Source organism: Sander lucioperca, chromosome 9, assembly GCF_008315115.2.
Source record: "Sander lucioperca isolate FBNREF2018 chromosome 9, SLUC_FBN_1.2, whole genome shotgun sequence".
NCBI lineage: Eukaryota > Metazoa > Chordata > Actinopteri > Perciformes > Percidae > Sander > Sander lucioperca.
Genome location: NC_050181.1, coordinates 27,413,369 through 27,434,923, shown reverse-complemented (window position 1 = coordinate 27,434,923; position 21,555 = coordinate 27,413,369). Strand labels below are relative to the sequence as shown.

The window sequence follows — 21,555 nt, the reverse complement described above, 5'->3', positions numbered from 1 at the left end:
TTTTTTTAAAGATTATTTTTTGGGGCTTTTCCCTTTTATTGTGTAGAGACAGTGGATAGACATGAAAGGGGGAGAGAGATGGGGGATGACACGCAGCAAAGGGTAGCAGGTCGGATTCGAACCCGCGTCGCTGCAGGACTCAGCCATCATGGGGCGAACGCTCTTACTGGGTGAGCTAGAGGCTACCCCAACATTCATATAATTTAAAAGTTACAGTTGCTTCAATTTCTATCCGGCAGTTGATTTATGTGTTTTGTAGATTATAATCTAGTTTTATGGCATATTTTTATTAAACATAAATAACCAGTTCTACATGATCTCCTGGACAGATTTATTGGCAAAGGCCCTTAAGAAATGAAATCCTTTACACACATTACTGTGTTATACGCTGATTTATAAATCCCCTAGGACCCACTAACAACTGGCTTTTGTCTTTAGTGGGAAAGGGAACAATCAGCATTCATTCATTGTGACAAATGACTCGGTAGTCACGGATATTTATCAGCTCCAGCTATGATCGGCAGTGATGGAAATATGACACCCAGGTGGACACGCTAATATGCGCCTCTTTTCCAGCACAATGCTATGCTATGTCAGCCACAAATTCTGTCCATCTCTGAACAAGCAGCTGTTAGACAGATTTCCAAATTAGTGAAAAAGGCAGACTCGTCTACTGGCAATGGCAAAGGAGTCTATCGCCTATTGGATGCGGGATTTCCTGCATTAAACAAACCGGCACACTCTAATTTTGGTTAAAAATGGTGTAAGTGAGGTGCCACTTCAGTAATAGCAGCTTATCTACTTCTGCCTACAACCCGGATTTTTCAAAAGAGTACACCTGCTGGCCAACCAAACCAAAAAGTGTAACTGGAAGTAGTTAAAGTGCCCATATTTTGAAAAAAAAACAAACACTTTTTCTGGGATTTGGGATGTTATTTTATGTCTCTGGTGCTTCCACACACATACAAACTTGGAACAAAAACATCCATGCTGTTTTGAGTGAGATACGGGTTTCTGAATGTGTCCTGCCTTCAGTCTCCAGGTGAGCTGGTCAAAATCTGCAGGGCTTTCTACGTCAGTAGCCAAAACGAAGGGGCTAACCGTAGCATGCTAGCACTAGCATGCTAGCTCATTCTCAATGGCAAAACACTGCTACAACGCACACTAGTTCACCATAATCTACAAAAGTCCCTGTTCTGCAGGTATTCCACACAAAGTTGGAAGTGCGCCCTCATTTAGAAGCAGTCTCCTGGCTAATCCTGCCTTGTACTACTGAAGTTGTAGAAACAAACTGCTAGATGATGTGATCTTACCTAGCTACTGCGCATGTGTGACTGCCAACAAAGGTGCTACAGCAGTGAGAGGTCTCACTCTGTAGCTGAAACGGAGACCTGAACACAGGGTGAAAAGAGGAGCTGCAGCAACGTGCAGTACAACAAAAATATGGTGTTTTTTTGATAATTAAACCATGTAAACCTATTCTGGTACAACCTCAAAATACAATTATGAACATGAAAATGAGCATAATATGGGCACTTTAACAATGTCTAGATTGGTTACACGTATGTATCTTTGAGCTGTGTGTTTCCAATTTACTGTCTCCACTCCTTCAACAAAAGGTCCCTTCATCTGGTGTGAAAGTCAATAACAAACCCTGAGTTTCAGTGAGTACTCAACTCAGTATTTACCTGAGAGCCTTGGTGAATATGTCAAATTTGATTTCACTGGAATCTCAAGTTAGTATATTCTTTGCTAAACTTTGTATGTTGGCAGTTTTCAGTTAGGATTCATTCATGAGTCACACAAAGCATCAGAGAGTAATGTGAGAACAAAACAATGATGTCACTTATTGTCCTCCAACACATCTATAATTATAACGTGTGTGTGTGTGTGTGTGTGTGTTGGGGGAGGGGGGGTTTTGCCTAGCCGGCAGCTGCCCAAAAAATGAAGGAAGAATCAGAAGACAAAAATAGTCGGACATGAAAGAGGATAGGAGAGAAGAAGGACTAAAGAGTTGGAGACTGTGGAAGAGGGAAAGAACTCAGAGGAAACAAGCTTTAGCTTTATACAATGGTTCCAATGTAATGTCAGTAGATTACTAAATTAAAAGTTAAGCCTGCTGACTCGGTCAAGTTTGTACATGTTACTTGGTAAAACGAGGAATTTCAGAACTATTTGTCTTAGTTTTATAAAATATAATAAACTTGTAGACCATAATCCAAAATTCAGTTGTCCCATATTAACCTCATTATCTCCTACATTTGCAGTTTTCACTGCAGACATTCATAAAGCTATACTCTCTGGTGTTTTTTATGCTTTGTGTTTCAGTTATGAGTATACATTTATGTAAATGTCCCCCCCCCTTTTTTTGATACCGGGAACATCTGTTGAAGTCTGACATATTTAAATGTCCAGTGAAAATAAGTGTATGCAGCCCGCCTCTCTGTATGTAGTCCCCACTCTGTCTCACTCAGTGCCCCCGCCCACCATCTGATTGGTTACACCCCACGTGTAATAGCCTATCAACGACACCACTAAAGGCTGCTGTGCCTCTGACGGCGTAAGCTGCTCCGATTTGCGTGCAAAGCGGTGTTTCGAAAGTAAGGTACGCTGAAGTAGTTACTAGATGTTCAGTTCTATTAGTACGAGAACTGCAAGGAGAGGAAGAGGGAGTGAGGCAGCGCCTGGACGTCGGTGAGAGATGTGATCCGCAACCAGATTATCATAGTTTATAAAAATGCACTTCATTGAGGATGCAGACGTTTCATACACCAAACGTGATCTATATAACGCAGACCTGCTGATGCGCATTCAACCTGCCTTGTACCAGTTCAGAGACTCCAGTCTGCAGTGTAGTTCATATGCTTAACTGATAAACCAGGTTATGGTATCACATCTTTACATCTACACTTCGGTCAGCACGCTAACCGGAATTTCTCTCATGTGTCCAGTACAATGAAATCTCCCAGGACAACGGAAACCCTGACCCAAATCACAGAATGATTTAATACTTTAAAGGCTGTACATTAATATTGTTTTAGTCAGCATTGCAAACCAATTTACTCTGAGAAATCAGGTTATGCAGGAAATGGACAATGCCTTTTAAATCCATTGTTGTAATTTTTCAGCCGGACTGTGTCCAAATTTTACAAATAATTTGTCCAGCAGTGGAAACACTTATTTAGTAGAGGTGTGACGAGATCTCGTCCCATGAGATCTTGCGATATTAAAACGTTACGATGTTTCTCCTTTCCGAGGTTAAAAGTTGTCTCGCGATATCGCTACACAAGTGTAGAATTACGTTGGTACTACGGAGGACCAGTTCACGTTAAATCTATCGGTGCCAAATTTCAGTACATGAGAGTCTCTGTCCTCTCTGCATGTTTCACAGAGCGAGGGGCTCAGCTCTGTCACACGCAGAGGTGCGGTGCAGACGGAGTGAAAGTTACGTTGCCTCTGCAGTTTGTTCAAGTCACAGTAATGCCAGTAAAGCAGACACAAGTGTGGTTACAGTTTTCAAAACTTCACGCAGACAGCGTTTGCAGCAATATAATATAATGGTGAGATCGCCGTGCAGTTAATGTTACACTTCCGAGACAGACAGGCACAAGACAAAAGCGTCATTCATATGCCCTGGTGACAGACTGACAGGCTTAAGGTTGTAGGGCAAGGCAACTTTATTTCTAAAGCACCTTTCAGGAACAAGGCAATTTGAAGTGCTTTACATAAAACATTAAAGATCAATTAAAAACAGTCATGAAAATAAAATAGGCTAAATAAAATAATTCTTATACAAGAATAAAAGTTACAGTGCAGTGTAAGAAATGAATAATTTTTTGATTAATAGGTTTGGGAGGAGAGAGGGATGCCACAGGTATTAAGTCTGAAGAGGTTAGTTATACAGGAGAGAAGCCATATGAGTTTGTGGCAAAACCTTTCACAGTGCTCATTTTTCATTTTGTGAATTTCCAGTCATATTTTATCATTTAAGTTTTCTTTAAAATAGTGTTAAAGTCTCGTCTTGTTCTCGTGAACACAATCTCATGTCTCGTGAGCTGAACTGAGTGTCTCGTCACACCCCTATTATTACGACTTCTAGAGGCTACTTTGTATCTGCTTTAATTTGGTCAGACTATAAATAAAAAGGTTTTTAAAATGAGGACACATTGCTGCATGTAATGACCTTTACTTTTGTTCATGAGCTCTTCTTTTTCCTCTCAGACTTTCCCTCTCTCAAGTCTTTGTCATGTCCAAACAATGGTTAGTATGGGTGGGGGGAAAAATCTATACAGCATAGTATCGCGATATTTTCCGTGGCAATACTGTATTGATACACCGACGCCAAGTATCGATCTTTTATTATATATATGTTGGTGAGTTTGTCTGCTTGACAATCCCATTTTGCAGCAACAAAATTGAAGTGAGGTGAACAAACAGAGAAATGTATCTTTTTAGATTAAACAGACGGACTATACCTAAGCATCTTCAGAGTCAGGCCTGTATACTTGCATATCTTCTCCCACACCTTTTTACTTGCATCAAAACAAACGCCTTATCGCTTTCTAAAAGCTCTCTGGAAACCCAAATGTTTTGTTGAGGGTGAACTTTTAACTCCAGGCGCTATTTTGGACAGCAGTACTCTCTAGCGAGATCAATTTTAAGCTGAGCGAGTGACAGAGGGAGTTAGATCACATAGACTTCTCTGAGGACTGACCTAGAAATCAGCTTTGTATGATCAGATTGGGTCTCATAGTCTGGAATAGTGTCCACATATGACATATTGTCTGTCTCTTCCCCCCCCCCCCCCCCTCCCACACAATCCAAAAATAAAAATAATTTACTTCCCCCCTCACACAAGGCCACATAAGGACCTTCCCCTGTCCTGTGGGTTTAATGCAACTGTCATTAGTTTTTAATCCAGGTTCCCCTGCTTGTGTTAAAGCTTAATCTGGCCTATTACACTTTGTGCAGGTCTGCACTGTCAGCATGAGTATGTGGGTGGAGGGGCGGGTGGATGGGACGCAGACATTAGATCATACCATCTGGAGCAAGAAACGCACAAACACAATGAAGTAATCATGGTTATCCTTTTTTCCCATGGCCCATGATATGGGGCTGGAGGGAGGAAGATGTTGATAAAGATGTGGTCTCTGTGGGTAATTTGGGATATAAAGCGAGCCTCTAATTTGTTCAAGCTAGAGAGAGAGATAATTAGGTGAATAAAATGACTTGTCGGAAACAAGAGAAAGAGATGATTAGTGCGAACCTCTTCGCTCCACACCAACAGTGTGAATTTTACTGGACTGTCTCTCTCGTTGGTGTCAAATCTCCGAGGTGTGTGTGTGTGTGTGTGTGTGTGTGATTTATGCCGCTGTGTGCATGTCTGTGTACACCAGTGTGTATTCTTGTATCTGTGCGCTGGTGTTTGTGTCACAGCACCGCATGTGTTTGCGTCTCGTCACCCTGGAGCCAGTAGTCCTCTCCTCTGACCCTGATCCCTGTCACCTGTCCGCTCAGATCACACACACACACACACACACACACACAATTGCTGTGACCCTTTCCTGGAGTTGAAACCCAATAGCAGTTGCCAAACATGCAAAACTTGTGTGTATGACTCGAAAGACCTACTGTCTGCTGTAAGATGAACGGAAGCAATTTCACTCTATACCACCATATGAAGAGACTATTAAAATAACTTTATACACTACTGGCCTTGGGGTTAAGAGTAAAGTCACATAGGCACAGTCAAGGAACCAGGGGTAAAATACTATTTTATATCTGGATTTGTCTGATATGAATGAATGTTGTGTGTGGGCCATGACTGGCTGCAGTGTGAAACATTAACCATAGTAAACCAGTGACAATAGGAAAATCAAGACACAAGCTCATTGTCCCAGCATCTTTACTTTGACCCAAAACAGAACAGAACCACTGTTATCAGAGTGTTTACATGGTTTCAGTGTATGGAAGTGGCTCTCACTGACATGTGCTCATACCCTAATATTAAGTGATATAATGGTACAGCAAAGGAATGCTATAAACTTGATTGTCACTAGGAAATGTTAGAAACAGCGAAACAACTACAACCCATCATCATAAGTGGTAGTAAGAGGTTTAAGTACAAGTTAAATAAGACAGAACATGGGAGAAAATTGCAGTTTTTCACTCAACTTTGCCCAAATTGTACACCACTTACACCAGTGCTTTTCTTCTCCCCAGCTATTCACAGCTTTCTGTGCATAAAGCAGTTTCCCCAAAATGGTGTTTATAAGCCTATAGTTTAGATTACAATAACCGCTTTAGATTGATTTAAAAAGCTTTAGAGTAATGAAGATTCTTTACCTTTCTTTGCTTTAACAAAGTCCAACCCACTTGTGTTTTATTTAGCTGTTTAAATCTCTCCAGGAGCCTGGGAAACCCTGATCCACATTGGCTGTCCATTCCAAGTCTCCATCTTAATCCTGCTACCAGATTAGAATGCAGATTTTGAAACACCCTACTAGCTTTAGCTCTGTAGACCAATTCTCTGCTGACCGTTTCTAATCCATAAAAAAAACACAAGGCATGTGGGCCAGTAAATCTGGAATAGCATACCTGAATACAGTAGACTTGGACAGCACTTGCACATTAAAAAACTTTAAAACATTTTAAACCTACATAAATATGTCAAAAAGTGTTGTAATGAAGTCATATGATCATATCATATTTAGGACTGACCTGAATGCTTTGAAGATGTAGTGCCATAGCATTTGAAGTTCAAACTAAAAATTGTGTTTGTTGCTTCAATAGCATTGAGGTGTCTCTAAGAGGCAGCCACGTTGACGAGGCGTGTATTGAGTCTCCCAACCTCATTTTTTTTCTTAAAGCATAATATTAATGTGTTTTTTTGTTAATCGTATCACATATGCGGATTAACGAAACTCAACTCTTCTAAGAGATAAATGTCTCTTAACTCCTGAAATGTAAAATGGTGTCAGTGGCACTAAACATGAAATGGATATGAAATCAATTAAGGAATAGATAAGGTTTTAACAAAGTGTTTAGGACAGCTGATAGCACTTTTCTTTTGTTTTTGCTCCGGCACATATTTACTGTCACTTTCTATTACTTTCTGCCTACAAGTCATCATGTCCTCCAATGCTTACATATTGCCTTCTCTCTTCTCAGGAGACTAAGTCATCCGGTCGCTCCAGCATGCCGCGATGTCGGAACTCCGTTGCCACGACCACAACAGATGACCAGCCGCACATTGGTAACTATCGGTTGCTAAAAACCATTGGCAAAGGCAACTTCGCCAAGGTCAAACTGGCACGACACGTACTCACCGGAAAAGAGGTAGGCATGCGCCCCCGCACAAACACAAACACACACACACACACTAACTAACCCTAACCCCCCCCCACACACACACGCACGCACGCACGCACGCACGCACGCACGCACGCACGCGCGCGCGCGCACACACACACACACACACACACACGTTTTGTTTCACTATCTTTGTGGGGACCCGTCATTGACATAATGCATTCCCTAGCCCCTTATTCTAACCTTAACCATCAAAACTTAATGTCTAACCTTAACCCTTACCCTCACCCTAACCATAACCTAATTCTAACCCTAATCCTAAAATCAAGTCTTACCCCTCAAACAGCCCTTTAACCTTGTGGGGTCCAGCATTTTGGGCCCCACAAGGCAGTGCAGACCCCACAAGTATACTGTATTCCCCGGTTTTTGGACCCCACGAATATAGTAAAACACACACACACACACACAAATAGAAAAACACTATAAATGTTTAGACTAAACGTTAATCTTCCTTCCCGGTTGCTGATGATAGGGGAGGGTTCACGCTGTGATGCACAGTAGGTCTGGTCTGATCCTGGGCTTGCATGTCTTTGGAGACTGTACATCTGCTGCAGGAGATTAGATCGCCATTGTCAGCTTGAATAGAGAAGCCTAAATGTCTCTGGCTTACTGTAAATTCCAGATGTGATGTAATGTAGTGGTCTGTCTCTTTAAGGGGAAAGCTGTATCTGCAGTGAGCCCATGCTGGGGTCTGTCTAAGAGAGAAGACACACCAGCCCGATAATCGGGCGTCGGGCCGTCTGGCGAGGTCCGTGACTCGAGTCTGTTCGGTGTGTCCCGTGCCGTCGGCCGTCATTTGGGCCGACCCGACATGTTCAGTCGGGGACAGGGCAGTCAGGACTCACCCGGAAATGGGGAGTGGATGAGTCGCTCAAAATCTGACAAAAATCTTTTAAACTGACCTTTGTCAATCTCAAATGAAGACAGATTCAGCAACTGCACGGCCTATTTCTCACTTAAAATGTTTTCAGAAACACGTTTCGGTGAACTATTTTAGTACAATATGAGCCATGACAGTCTGGCTGTGTATTTCCGGAGAAAAAAGAACCACGTGACGCGTTCGTCCAATCAGCTGCCGGTTTTCATTTTCTGGGAAATAATCAGACTGTTAATGGAAACAATACAGAGCAGCGCCACCTGCTGCTATGGAGACGTATTACGTTTCGCGCACGCGCAGAGCGTACGCTCAAGTCGGCGTCGCCTCAGTGTGTTCTGAGGCATTTTTTGGACCTCGGGACCCGACTGATCAGTCCGACTGCCTTTTCTGCCAACGGTCGGCCCGTCTGGTTGGTGTGTCAGGGCCCTTAGGCCCACTCTTGGTCTGTGTGTGAGAGAGAGCAAGAGAGAGGGGTGGGCGGGCTCTTGTCAATGTGTGACAGCTCTGTGCCTGACACCCTGATAACACTCAATGTGACACACACACACACACACACAATGAAAACAAGGGAGAGTCAGAAGGCATGAAAGAGTCAGACATACAAGCACAACCAGAAAGAGGAGTGAAAGAAAGGAGTTAGTTGACAGTAAAAGAAGGATATGGGAGAAAGAAGTACACCTCCCTTTCTGTGTCCTTGTTGAGACATAATTCTTTGTTTCCCTCGCCTTTCTCTTTATGTCCTCTTTTCTCTTGTTCCGTTTCATCCCCTTTTTTCTACATCTCTCACTTTGAATCTCTCCCATCTGTCTGTTTCTCTATTTTTATTCTCCTCCCCTTATTTCTCTTTCTCCTTTGCTGTGTTTTATCTCTCTCTCTTCATCTCTCTTGTTGCTGTCCACTGTTGGATTATGAACTATAGACCTCATTACGGCACGAGAATAAACCACGCTTCAGCTTTGTGTGTGTGTTCCTGTCTGTGTACTGTCCTGTTATGCAACTGTTGCCTGCTGTGTGTGTCTGTCTGTGTGACTGTGTGACTGTGCAGGTTTATTTGAGCGAGATGCGTCAAACCCACTGCAGCAAGTGTAATTATTTAGTTAATATCAGTGTAATAATACATGTTGTTTTGCTTCTAGGTGGCTGTAAAGATCATTGATAAGACACAGCTCAACTCCTCCAGTTTGCAGAAGGTGGGTCTCTTTCTCTCTCACACACACATACGGGCACAAAATCCAAACCTCAGTCCTTCTTATCCAATTTTCTCAGAAGTCATTTTAAGTCACTCTTCCTGCCCCATGTGTCTTTCTCTTTTGCTCTTCCTTTCTTTTGCACTCACTCTGTCCGTCTCTCTCTCTCTCTCTCTCTCTCTCTCTCTCTCTCTCTCTCTCTCTCTCTCTCTCTCTCTCTCTCTCTCTCTCTCTCTCTTTTTTTCTCTCTTTCTGAAGTGGTCTAGTTTTTGGAGAGAGTTTTAATTACAGGAAACAAGCTGCAATTACTTCTTTTGATCGTGGCAGGGTGGGGTCTGTCCACTTACACGCACACTCTCTAACCATGTATGCTTGCATCCTCAACACACACATACAGCATTGAATACATACTTGTGTGCAAATGCAGATACACAGAGCACATGGCAAGAAAATGTTAAGACATGACAAAGACACTGACAGGGCCAACACATAAATCCAGTGATAAATGCTAACACTCAGACACACTCACAAGATGCATGCAAACGCAAATCCATGTGCACTACGACCAGAGTTGTCAGGATATTATCCCCTATCAACGTAAGTCAAGAGGAAAACAACAAAATGCCCTTTTAACCTTTTTAGATCACATCCCCAGTCATTTGAGTCAGTCTTTTCAAATATATCCCAAAAGATTTTTTAAAAACAAAATCAATTTCTTTGTATTTTTATATAAAAATCAATCAAAATCCAATTTTCCCTGTAAAAAAACAAAACTTTGTGTGCTAACGTAAGCTAGTACCAACTCATTTCAACCAATGATATGGCATCCACCTGTCAATCAATCTGCAACTGTTGCAGGCACAGAGCTACATCCATACTACAGATTCATTAGCTAGCAACAGCAGTGACAGTGGTTGTGACGGTTCTTGGGAGTGCGTCCTGCTGTAACTTTGTATGCTACAACTGAAGCGAACAATGTCTTTGAAAATGACTATGAAAAGAAACAATCAAACTTTTTTTTTTTTTTCTTTTACACAAAAATAACACCACCACGTTAAGAAAAGCAATACTTAAACTATACATGATTTAATGGCCATTATTTCAACCTTTTAATGTCAAGTTAATTTTCACGCAGGGCGGGGGGGGGGGTCCGATTGGCGGGGCAGGCTGCCCCCCAATATAATGGTAGAGGAAACACATGTTGAAGTTATGTTTTATAAAGTTGATTGCATTACTTTGAAGGATAGCAGGTGTTCTGTCTGTCTACAGTGTACTCTCAGATAATTTGCCAGTAAGTCTAGTTGGACCTTATCTGCTGAGTCACAGGAAAAAAAGTGCCTCTTCACGCCTTAACCACAGAAACAGACTGGATGGCACTGAGCTGTATTACTCGGTAGTATTACTTGACTTATATACTTTGACTTATCATGTCAGACTTACAAGCAGCTGAGGGAATTGTTTGTTTAACTCTGAAATCCGAAATTGTGCCAGACATTGGATTTGAAATTTATTTTTCCTACTAGTAGTTTGACCCACATGCTCATAAACAGGAAGTAAATGTTTGGGTTTTTAAGTGTAATTTTACCTGACTAGAAATATTGACTCTGGTGTCTTTGCAATGACACAAATAAGAAATGCAACTTTGATGAACACATGCATGCCAAATCAATAGATAGTAATTTGAATTGATATGAACGTGTAGAATATAAATGTAACTCGCAACAACGCACACATTCACACTGACATTCTGATTTCCTTTCTCGCAGCTCTTCCGGGAGGTGAGGATTATGAAGATGTTGAATCACCCCAACATAGGTGAGTCACACTGAAACGCCATCGTCACTCACTGAGCACCAACCTTAATTGGTGTTTTCGAGGACATGTATTCAACCCGAATCATAAAAATCCTTGTGCTTTTCTCTCTCTTATATCTTTATTTTTGCTATCATTTTTACTGTCCTGGCCTTTTTTTTGTTGTTGCCCCATCTCCCTTTTACTTTACTTTTCCCTCCCCCTCTAATCCACTGTCTTCTCTCTCTCCACCTCCAGTCAAGCTCTTTGAGGTGATAGAGACAGAGAAGACTTTGTACCTGGTAATGGAGTACGCTAGTGGAGGTAAGTGTGTGTCACTGTGAAATCATTCCCCCTGAGGCTTGGCACTCTGTATGTTTTGTCTCAGATGGTTCCCAAATAAAAAAACTACCTCCCATCTTAATGTACAGGCTCTTCAGTATTTTGTTAGTACTTTGTCCAAAGGGGATTTTTATTTGATTTGTTTGGTTTTCTTTGGTTATTAGTTGTTGACCATCTATATCCCATTTGCATTGCAAATTAGATATTGTTCATTTGAAAATTTTTTGTTTTTAGTATTTAATGTAAGTGCCCATATTTAGTTTTTAAAGGACAATACTTAGTTCAATATCCCATTGACCTAATACTCTGGCTTTAAGGAGACAAGTATCAGGTTCCAACACTAAATCCACTCTCCAACTCTTTCTCTCGTCTCCCAGGAGAGGTCTTTGATTACTTGGTGGCCCATGGCAGGATGAAGGAGAAAGAAGCCCGTGCCAAATTCAGACAGGTTTGTGTGTGTTGGAGAAAATCCCTATTAGTGTGTGTGTGTAATTTTCTAGTTATTTGTGTATGTGCTGCTGTTGTTTTAAGGCATGGTAGATCAATATTAAAAGTGTATTGCCTCTTTACAGCTCTATAAACTTGGTGTCAGTTGTTGAATAATGACAAGTAGAGGAAGCAGAGACTGCACTTTTGAGGGACAGGCTTATTTTTGATAAAAAAAAAAAATATTAAGACGTATTTACTTAATTTATTGCTTACATTTTGCATCCCTAATACTTCCTCATGATTGCTTCCTGATGAAATCCTAATGAAGAGATCTCAGTGTCTTTAACTTCCTTTCAACCATCCATCTTGTCATCCTTTCTCTATCTCTCACTCACTTTCTCACTCTCCAGATTGTGTCAGCGGTGCAGTATTGCCATCAGAAGTGTATAGTACACAGAGACCTCAAGGTGAGAACACACACATATTGAATTGAACTGAGTGTCAAAGCGCAAGCTCTCTCTCTCTCTCTCTCTCTCTCTCTCTCTCTCTCTCTCTCTCTCTCTCTCTCTCTCTCTCTCTCTCTCTCTCTCTCTCTCTCTCTCTCTCCCTTCATAGGCCAAATCCTGCCCCCATGTCATGATATAATGTCCCTCTTTGAGTGCTAGTGCTTAAACACACGTACCCATACATCTGTACACCCGCACTTGTATTTCTACGCACTTCTCAAATTGTGTTCCCTATTGGATAATATTCTCCTTCTGTCTCTTCATATATTTTCCTTCCCGTCTAATGCTTCCAGGTCACTTTGGTTCCTGTATTATGCAGTTATAAATCCTCTTATTGTGCCAGCAGGCAGACCTGTAGACAAGTCATTATCATGATTACTGGGACAGTAACCATACAGTAACCTCTCATCTCAAAGTTGTTTTTTCCAGTCATGGTTATTTCTGGCTTTTTAGTAAACATTTTCAATGCTTTGACCAAGGTCATGAAACATTTTCTACACTTCTAACAGGCAATGATGGTTGGCGTTTACAAAAAAGGCAACATGGGAAATAAGATTCCTGGAGGACAGACAGTTCTCATTATTATAATGCGTACCATCCTGCACATTATCCTAATCACTCTTGATCTGTGGGTTGTATTGTGAAATCCAGCACAGGCTTAATTCTAGTCGGTACGACTCTGCAAGAGCAAATTTGGATGAGCCTGCAGCACAGTGAGACTAAAATCACTCCCAGTATGAAAAACCAGCATGGTCAGGATGCAGAATTCCGCTGAATTTTTCTGCTGAATTTTTCGCAGATTTTAAACACATTCAAAAAATTCAAATACAACTCAGAATGTATCCGCTAAATTCTGCAGATTTTCATTCTGGATCACCGCTAAAAACTGTGTCTGGTTATGGTTTATACTGCTGTCTACTATACTTTTGGCCCTTAAAGTTTAATTTAGTTATTTGGCCAACTTAAAATGTTTGTTAATTAGCTATAGATGATTGCATTTGTTGACAAACAATGAGAAGCCATTGTTCATTTATTTCTTAGGTGAGGGCCTAGAGATGATGTCAGTGTTGGATTTAATGTGCACACACGCACACACACACACACACACACACACACACACACACACTCAAACACGCAGAAGCGCCAGAGTATTCAGAGCAAGTGAAAAGGAGAGCGCACCTGTTGCTAGGCAACCCCAGCCTCCTTTCTCACTGGCTCACTTTAGGCTGAGGGAAACAAACACACAGGAATAAACTGTGGCAGCTCCCCTTTGCCAGCAGAGTTTTCTTTTTCCCAGAGAACGGTGTTTCAGACAACTGTCTGTGGAATATATTATCTTCAAACCCATTTGTATGGCAGAGAAAATCTTTGTTACACTGTCACTGGATGACAGGGTGGCCCATTTGTTCAACTTTGTTGTACAAGCTAGCTTTAAACTTTATGTACAGTAGCTCTGCGGAAGAAGGAAAGTGCAAAAAGAGGTTCCATATTTGAAAAAATGAAATATCACGTTACCATATTACACAAAAGCAAATATTAAGTATTTGTGTATCATTTCCTGGCACATGTATTCAGTAAAAAAAAAATAATCCCGGCATATTTAAAATCTTTTCTTTTCTCTGTATTTTTCTTCTTGTTTCCCTCCACATCCTGCGGCTCTCTACATCATAATAATGTTCTTCTTTCCTCTCTCTCCCACACTATCTGTCTACAGGCAGAGAACCTGCTGCTGGACGCAGACATGAACATCAAGATAGCAGACTTTGGCTTCAGTAATGAGTTCACTCTGGGGAACAAGCTGGACACGTTCTGTGGCTCTCCACCCTACGCTGCCCCCGAGCTCTTCCAGGGAAAGAAGTACGACGGGCCTGAGGTGGACGTCTGGAGCCTGGGGGTGATCCTCTACACACTGGTCAGCGGCTCGCTGCCCTTTGATGGACAGAACCTCAAGGTCAGGAGTGTGTGCGTGCGTTATATAATGCAGATGTCTGTATTCTGTGGGTGGTTGTAGTATTTGTCATGCTGGTTTCTGTTCCTCTTGCCCTACAGTATGCAGAACCTAAACTCCACAGAGAATGAATGTGTAAACGTGATTAAATGTCAACCCAAGTACTTTCTCTTCAAATGGGGTTTGGTGGTGTGATGCACCAAACAAAAATGATGTAATGCTCTCTGTGAACTATGGTTATGATGAAGTATTCCTACCACCTATCACCTCTGCATTCACTCAGTACGCACATGAGTCACTTTGGAAGTGCGGACACATTTTTGGTGGGCGATATAACATTGAATGTGATGATATTGATATTAACATGCCTGGCTTATAGACTATGCCTTTGGACTCCCTCCTGCTATGTGGAGTTTTGTTAAACACCTCATTACTGCTCTTACTATTTATTGAACAGATGGAAGCCTCACTGCTTTCTGATTTCACTCGCTACAATAAAAGGCATTCTTTTAAATGTGTCACATTGATGCACATTTAAAAAAAAATTGCAAAATATACTAGGGCTGCACAATATATAGTTTGATTTTATCATCGCAATATTAGCTGGCGCAATAAACATATTGCGAAAGACAGCGACATATTGCAAAAGACACAGATGTTTTGTGTTGAAAGAAAATATCACTAGCAAACTGCTTTTTTTTTTCTAAGATTATTTTTTTTGGCATTTAGGCCTTTATTGTGACAGCTTAGACAAGCGACTTCTGCGTTGAGGACTGAGCCTCTATATATGGGCGCTCGCTCTACCACTAGGCCACCCAGGCACCCGCAAACTGCACTTTTTAATGCAAGTGTCATTCTTTTTTTAGTGGTGCTTTTTTGTTCAATTCAATGTTCAATTTGTTCAATAAAACAATGTTGGACACTTCCTTTTAGAATACTGAAAGCAGCAGAAATGCAGAACTGAGTACCCTTTAATATCTGTTTATTTATTGCAAGTAATGTCGTTATCGCATATTTTCCTCATATCGTGCAGCCCTAAAATGTACAACTGAGCTAGTTTAATGTGAATGTTGTAACACGTCAAATTATGAATGTCATTTTGTAAGACCTAGCTCTCAGTTTTGCAATTTGATAGATTTGTATGCAGTTTCAATGCCTCATGATATCCTGTGAGCTTCTTGGAAGCAGTGTTACATACGTTACCTGTCATTACATGCATTTATCCCTCAGTGTCTCAATAAATTAAAATTATTAAGACCTCTCCAGTGGGACATTGAAGAGGTTAAAAAGCTCAGTGGCACACTACTAAAATGTAACAGGTGGATAAAGACCACTGAAGTAGATTACAAACATTGTAATGTGATGTATTATTTGTGCCAGCTGACCTTTGCTAACATCTGCTCTATGTTGAATTTATCACATATCACAGCCACTATAAGGCAGTTGAAGAAAATATAATATCAACATCCAGACTGATCTCATGAAATGGCATATGTATGACACGGCAATTGGTATGCAATTATTGGCGTGTTATCAAGACGCATACTTGCTTTTTAGTGTGATTATCAATGCTGTTTGGCCTCCATTGACTTGCAATTGCGTGTGAATTGACGCCGTAGAGAGTAGTATGAAAGGGCAAATCGCCGCGCAGGGAGATTGGTTGGGGTGGTCAAACACAGGACTTTCACCCAGGAGAGCGGGGTTCGTGTCCCGCGTGTGGCGTTTCCTAAATCCAACCCTGTTGTTCTTTTCCTAAACTCAACCGTCGCTTTCTTCTTTTACTAAAACCAACCCTGTTCTTCTTTTCCTAAAGCCAACCCCATTCTTCTTTTCCTAAACCCAACCTGGTTTTCTTTTCCTAATCCCAACCGTTTGATTCAGATTCAGATTCAGATAACTTTATTAGTCTCCAAGGGGGCAACTCAGTTTTACAGCCAACCCATCCATTAAGGGTTAAACTTAAAAAGTGCATTAAAAAGTGCATTAGCACGCAATGTATATAATGTAATGTTATAAAATAATACATTAAAATAAACAATAAATAGTACTGCAGCAGTCATATACAGATGCTTCTCTCTCTCCCGTAACATCCACACATTTACACATGACCCAATCATTACACACACCCACACACACACACACCCACATACACCCACCCACACACCGTTTCTTGTTTTCCTAAAACCCGCGTGTGACGTAGTCTCACGATAACACGTAGCCTCGCGATAACACGCCACGTGGCTTTAGAAAGTGCCACGTGGTGTGTATGTTTACGCTGTGACGTTGCAGACTGCCGTCCGCTGTATACAGCGTACGTACAGATAACACGCCACTTGGCTTAAGAAAGTTGCCGTGTATGTTTACGCAAAGTCATGTTGCAGAATCATCAAAATACCAGAACATGTGTGAATAATATGTTTTGGTAATGTCACACACAAACTATACTACCACTGAGATAGTCTTAGCATTTTGAAATGCTAACCAGCTTGTGCTTGGGTGAATGCGTTACTTGTTTAACAAAACTATGAATCATTTGGGGGTGTAACCACAGCTAATGTTGCTGTTGGCTAACCCAAGCCACATTATATTAAGCTATAGATACTGATGAGATGCAGGGTCACATCCTTTATCATCAAACACTGTTACATAGACCCTCATTGTTATTAAATCGCAGAAAACATTTGTATAGTCTGCGGTGCAGTCTACACATTGATGAGAGGTTGCTACCCTTTGACAGAATCTGAGGATGTGAGCGAAAAAGGATTGTGTGTATGTTTGAAGGTGGGTATTTAGAGTCTGCTGCTGACTTTTCATGTCCTTGTCCATCTCCAGGAACTGAGAGAGCGCGTCCTGCGTGGTAAATACAGGATTCCGTTCTACATGTCCACCGACTGTGAGAACTTGCTCAAAAAGTTCCTAATTCTGAACCCCTCCAAAAGAGGCAGCCTCGAGGTACGCTGAATACATAAATAACCCACATTGGTTTGACACAAAGCATTGAAGGATCTTGAGTCTATTGTAGTTCAGTTGTGTTAAAAATGATTGAGTTATCGTTTTGATTTCAAATTTATTTGAGCTGTGGAATTTTTTTTTTCCACGTGTTTTTTAAAATTTCATTTTCAAACTAAAGTGGATGTAAAATCATATATATATATATATATATATATATATATATATATATATATATATATATATATATATATTAGCTATAGATGATATAAAACTGAAACCAAAATTGTCCATCTCTTTATAGCTAGACCAGTGAGTGTTTATTTGCTAATCTAATGGTGTATGAAGCACATACAGTACTATACTGTACACCTAGACTTGCTTCACCAGCTATATGAGTTTGTTACTGAAGTGTAAAGGGCTTTTTAAAGACATAGTAAATACTTGTTAGATTAGGAGTTATGAGTTACTGAATTTGGTTGCAGTAAAGGTAATTGGACGGTAACGAGTTTTGAATGGAAGTTATTATAAAAAAGAAGACGAGGTATATAACTATTTGCTGCTTTAGTCCCTGCTTCTTTTGAGTCCCTGCTTGACCTGCTGAATGTTATGGCAGCCCTGTAAAAAAAAAAAAATACAGAAAAAAGACTAGCTTTAGTGTTAAAATTCAGTCATGTGACTGTTTTCACTTAGACATACTCAAGACATTTTGTCTACATTTCTAAGCAGCCAACAGATTAATATGGTTCAGTTTTCATCAAGTATAGCCATGCCTTCAATTTAGAGCCCCTCTTTTACTTCTTAAGGAAGATTCATTTGCATATTAGAAATAAAATAAACCTGACTATGCCCATTAGAAAAACTCTTTATTGTCGAGTAAACGGATGAATAATGTCGTGTTTAGCTGACTCATGCATCTTTTCCATTCTGTGTTGCCTTGAGGAGACTCTTTAGTAATAATCCTTTTCTCCTCTCTCATTCCTTAACCTTTTCTCGCTCCTCTGCTTTGTGCCCCTCTATTATCTTTGACATCTCATGTCTCCCTATATCTATCTGTGTGGCTTGCTCCCAGCAGCAGATAATGAGGGACCGGTGGATGAATGTGGGCCACGAGGAGGAAGAACTTAAACCCTACATCGAACCCCAGCCAGATTATAAGGACCCCAGGCGGACAGGTAGGAACGGAACAGCTCGCAAAATTGGTAAATTTATTTCTTTCTTCACCCACGCACAGCCACACTTGAGTACAGATGTTTTTTTGCACTAATCACACACAAGGATACTTTTTAATTCTAATTTAAAAACTGCTTTTGTGGTTGCAGACATCATGCTGACAATGGGATTCTCTCAAGAGGAGATCCAGGACTCGCTGGTGAACCAGAAGTACAATGACGTGATGGCTGCATACCTGCTTTTGGACTATAGGAATTCTGAGGTACACCGTTTCTTTCTCATACCTACAGGCTTTCTTTTACACAGTACCATGCCACTTATTAATGGTTTGTCAGAGCTCTCTTAGCTGCATTTACACTGATGTTTTACAGGAAACTGCATGCAAGTTCATTATATACAAGAAAATGTAGGGCTTCACTTTTATTTTGCATGTAAGCCATCAGAACATACAATTTGCTGTCATCTCTGAATTTGATCGCATATATTTATGCTCAAAACACTTCATTGTTCTCATAACACCACTATTAAAAAAACACAACTATTTTTAGTCCTTTTGTGTTTGTTGTACCCACACCACAGTCTCCCTGTGTCTCCTTCTGATAACCATATATTCAGATTTGTATTTTCCCCCCCCCCCCCCCCTCAGCTGGATGAAGGTGGCATCAAGCCCCGGCCAGGAAGTGATGTAAGCAACATAAATGCTCCCTCCCCGCCTCACAAGGTACAATGAGAACACATAATGTCTTCTGCTAACACATAATGAAGTCTTCAGCCAGTCTCCGGCCAGTGACACAAGTGCACTGACTTGACCTCATATCTACCAAAGGCACTTTGGGAATCTACTCTGATGTAGCTCATTTTTTAGGTTTTAGATTGTTGACCTACACACAGGTACACGTGAACCACAGCAAACAGTGCCTTCCCCCGGATGCTTGAACTCGGCAGTGTTGTAGGTTTCACGTGTGAATGGCTCTATAGATTAACAGCGACTGTTAATGCAGCTTCTGCTAGCGTACTTACAACCGAATGTGTGAACACCCTCTGTGACGTAAAGAATGCCACAATGACCTGTGTGTCCATCTTGCCTCTCTAAGGTACAGCGCAGTGTGTCGTCCAACCAGAAGCCTCAGAACCGCAGAGCCACCGACCAGGGTGAGATTGGTGTGTGTCCGAGAGGAAGGGGCGAAGCTGGTGTGTGTCCGAGAGGGTTAGCAGAAGTGGACGGAGATGGGCATCAGATTGAGATGGTCACTTGTCAGGAGGTCATGGACGGAAATGACCTGCCAGCAGATCGTTCAAAGTTATTTTTTACATGTTTTAAATATAGTCATATGACTTCAATCCTGATGTATGCTGGGATGGTCCCCGGTGCTGCCACAGTGAGGCAGGTGGAGAAAATAATTGAATAAAAAATTCAAGGCCTTCAAAAGCTGTGATAGGGTAAAAAGTTACTCTTAGGTCCCACATTTCTTTTGTGGACACCTGTATGAAAAGAGTGGATAAAAAAAGGAAAAGCTGAATAACAATGGAGAGGGGACAGGTGGGCTTGATATATGTTTGAGTAAAGGTTGAAGTAAGAGAGATGGGCTGGGTGATGTACAATAGAAGGGAGAAAGGGCAGAGTGGGGGGAAGACGAGATTGATTTATGCGTGGAGGGTTGGTAGAGCAGATTGATTTCTATTATAACTGAGGGATGACAGGGAAATGACAAATGAGTGGCAGAGCAGAAGATGATGCAAATGGGAAGAAGGTGGGGGGTGGGGAGGAGATGTCTCAGGTTAAAGCACAGCAAATTATGTCCTTTTCTGATGCACGCTTTTTTTTTCTAGGCTCCTACTCTAAGAGGGGGGGTCAATCGGACAACCGGACTGCAGGGGAGGATTCTGGGAGGAAAGGTTCAGGCAGCTCCACTACCAAGGTGCCGGCCAGTCCTCTGGTCCCCACTGACCGCAAGAAGAGCGCCACGCCCTCCACCGTGAGACAAAAACCCACCACTGCTTACATGACATTTGCAACACACAATTTCTATCAAAAGCAAATTCAAAATTAGTACATTTGTAAGTTGTGGTTCCCACATCACCAATATGAACAAATATAGATGCACAGATCCCAAAATACACACTGCAGTTGTTGTGATTAAACAGCTTTTCCCAAATGTGAGTTGATAGGAAAACATCTGCTAGAAAATTTTGGAGAAATTCAAAAACTAACTTTAATTGGGAGGGTCATTGTTGCTCTTTAGTGTAAGCTAACGTCAGCCATATATTATCTTAATCTATGGTCCAAAGATCAAAACAGATGGCAGTTAATAATTAAACTCATTGAAATAAATGGGCATATTACTATGATGGTCTTTTGTGTTTATAACCCATCTTTGGGTTTTTGGTCATCTCAAATGAGACCTTTTCCTTGTCTCACAACATTACAGTTATTTGATGCCAATTTCTGGACTTTTTATATTTGTCCAGTTTAAGTGCATTAGTTATACACACCCAAAATATTGTTATATTGTATTTATCTTGGTGTTGAGGCAAAACTATAGGCCTTTTTTCACAGCAGACACTTTGACTTGTCGAAAAGCACAGGTGCTGCAAGTAGCATAAATGATTTCTTCATTTAAGTGTCCTGGTAAGCCATACCAGTGTCCAATGAGCCAGTATCCACAATACCAAGGGTCTTGACACTGCAACAGCTGAATGGAATTAAGCCATGATTTCATTTTCAATTAGGAACCCAAGGCTATATTATAACTTCCTCAACAGTGTCAGCCAACTAAATACATAATATAAAACAGATGACACTTTCTATATGAAACCTACCAACAAATGTGTTACGGGTATAAAAACTTACAACTTAATTTTTTTTTTTTTTTTTTAGAAATGATAGGGAATGTGTTTGAGTTTGTTTTGTGTCTCCTTACTATAATGGTTTCATAGATTTTGTGTAAAATGCAGTATGTGAAATTTAAAGTCCTTACACAC

General features: G+C 41.0%; 1 protein-coding gene across 12 annotated transcripts in view; it reads left to right on the top strand.

Annotated features, from left to right (window-relative positions):
- mark2b (MAP/microtubule affinity-regulating kinase 2b) overlaps positions 1 to 21,555 on the top strand; it is a 58,888-nt gene that overhangs the window by 18,894 nt on the left and 18,439 nt on the right. For 7 of the 12 annotated variants that reach the window (XM_036005726.1, XM_036005722.1, XM_036005720.1 and 4 more), the window contains exons 2-14: positions 7,171 to 7,338; positions 9,385 to 9,438; positions 11,202 to 11,250; positions 11,485 to 11,550; positions 11,946 to 12,016; positions 12,408 to 12,464; positions 14,218 to 14,454; positions 17,284 to 17,403; positions 18,473 to 18,602; positions 18,723 to 18,835; positions 19,220 to 19,294; positions 19,668 to 19,725; positions 20,404 to 20,549. In XM_036005726.1, the coding sequence (XP_035861619.1) occupies positions 7,171 to 7,338; positions 9,385 to 9,438; positions 11,202 to 11,250; positions 11,485 to 11,550; positions 11,946 to 12,016; positions 12,408 to 12,464; positions 14,218 to 14,454; positions 17,284 to 17,403; positions 18,473 to 18,602; positions 18,723 to 18,835; positions 19,220 to 19,294; positions 19,668 to 19,725; positions 20,404 to 20,549 (1,344 nt within the window). The remainder of the gene's footprint in view (positions 1 to 7,170; positions 7,339 to 9,384; positions 9,439 to 11,201; positions 11,251 to 11,484; positions 11,551 to 11,945; positions 12,017 to 12,407; positions 12,465 to 14,217; positions 14,455 to 17,283; positions 17,404 to 18,472; positions 18,603 to 18,722; positions 18,836 to 19,219; positions 19,295 to 19,667; positions 19,726 to 20,403; positions 20,550 to 21,555) is intronic. The other 5 variants (XM_036005719.1, XM_036005723.1, XM_036005721.1 and 2 more) reach the window with 5 other exon arrangements.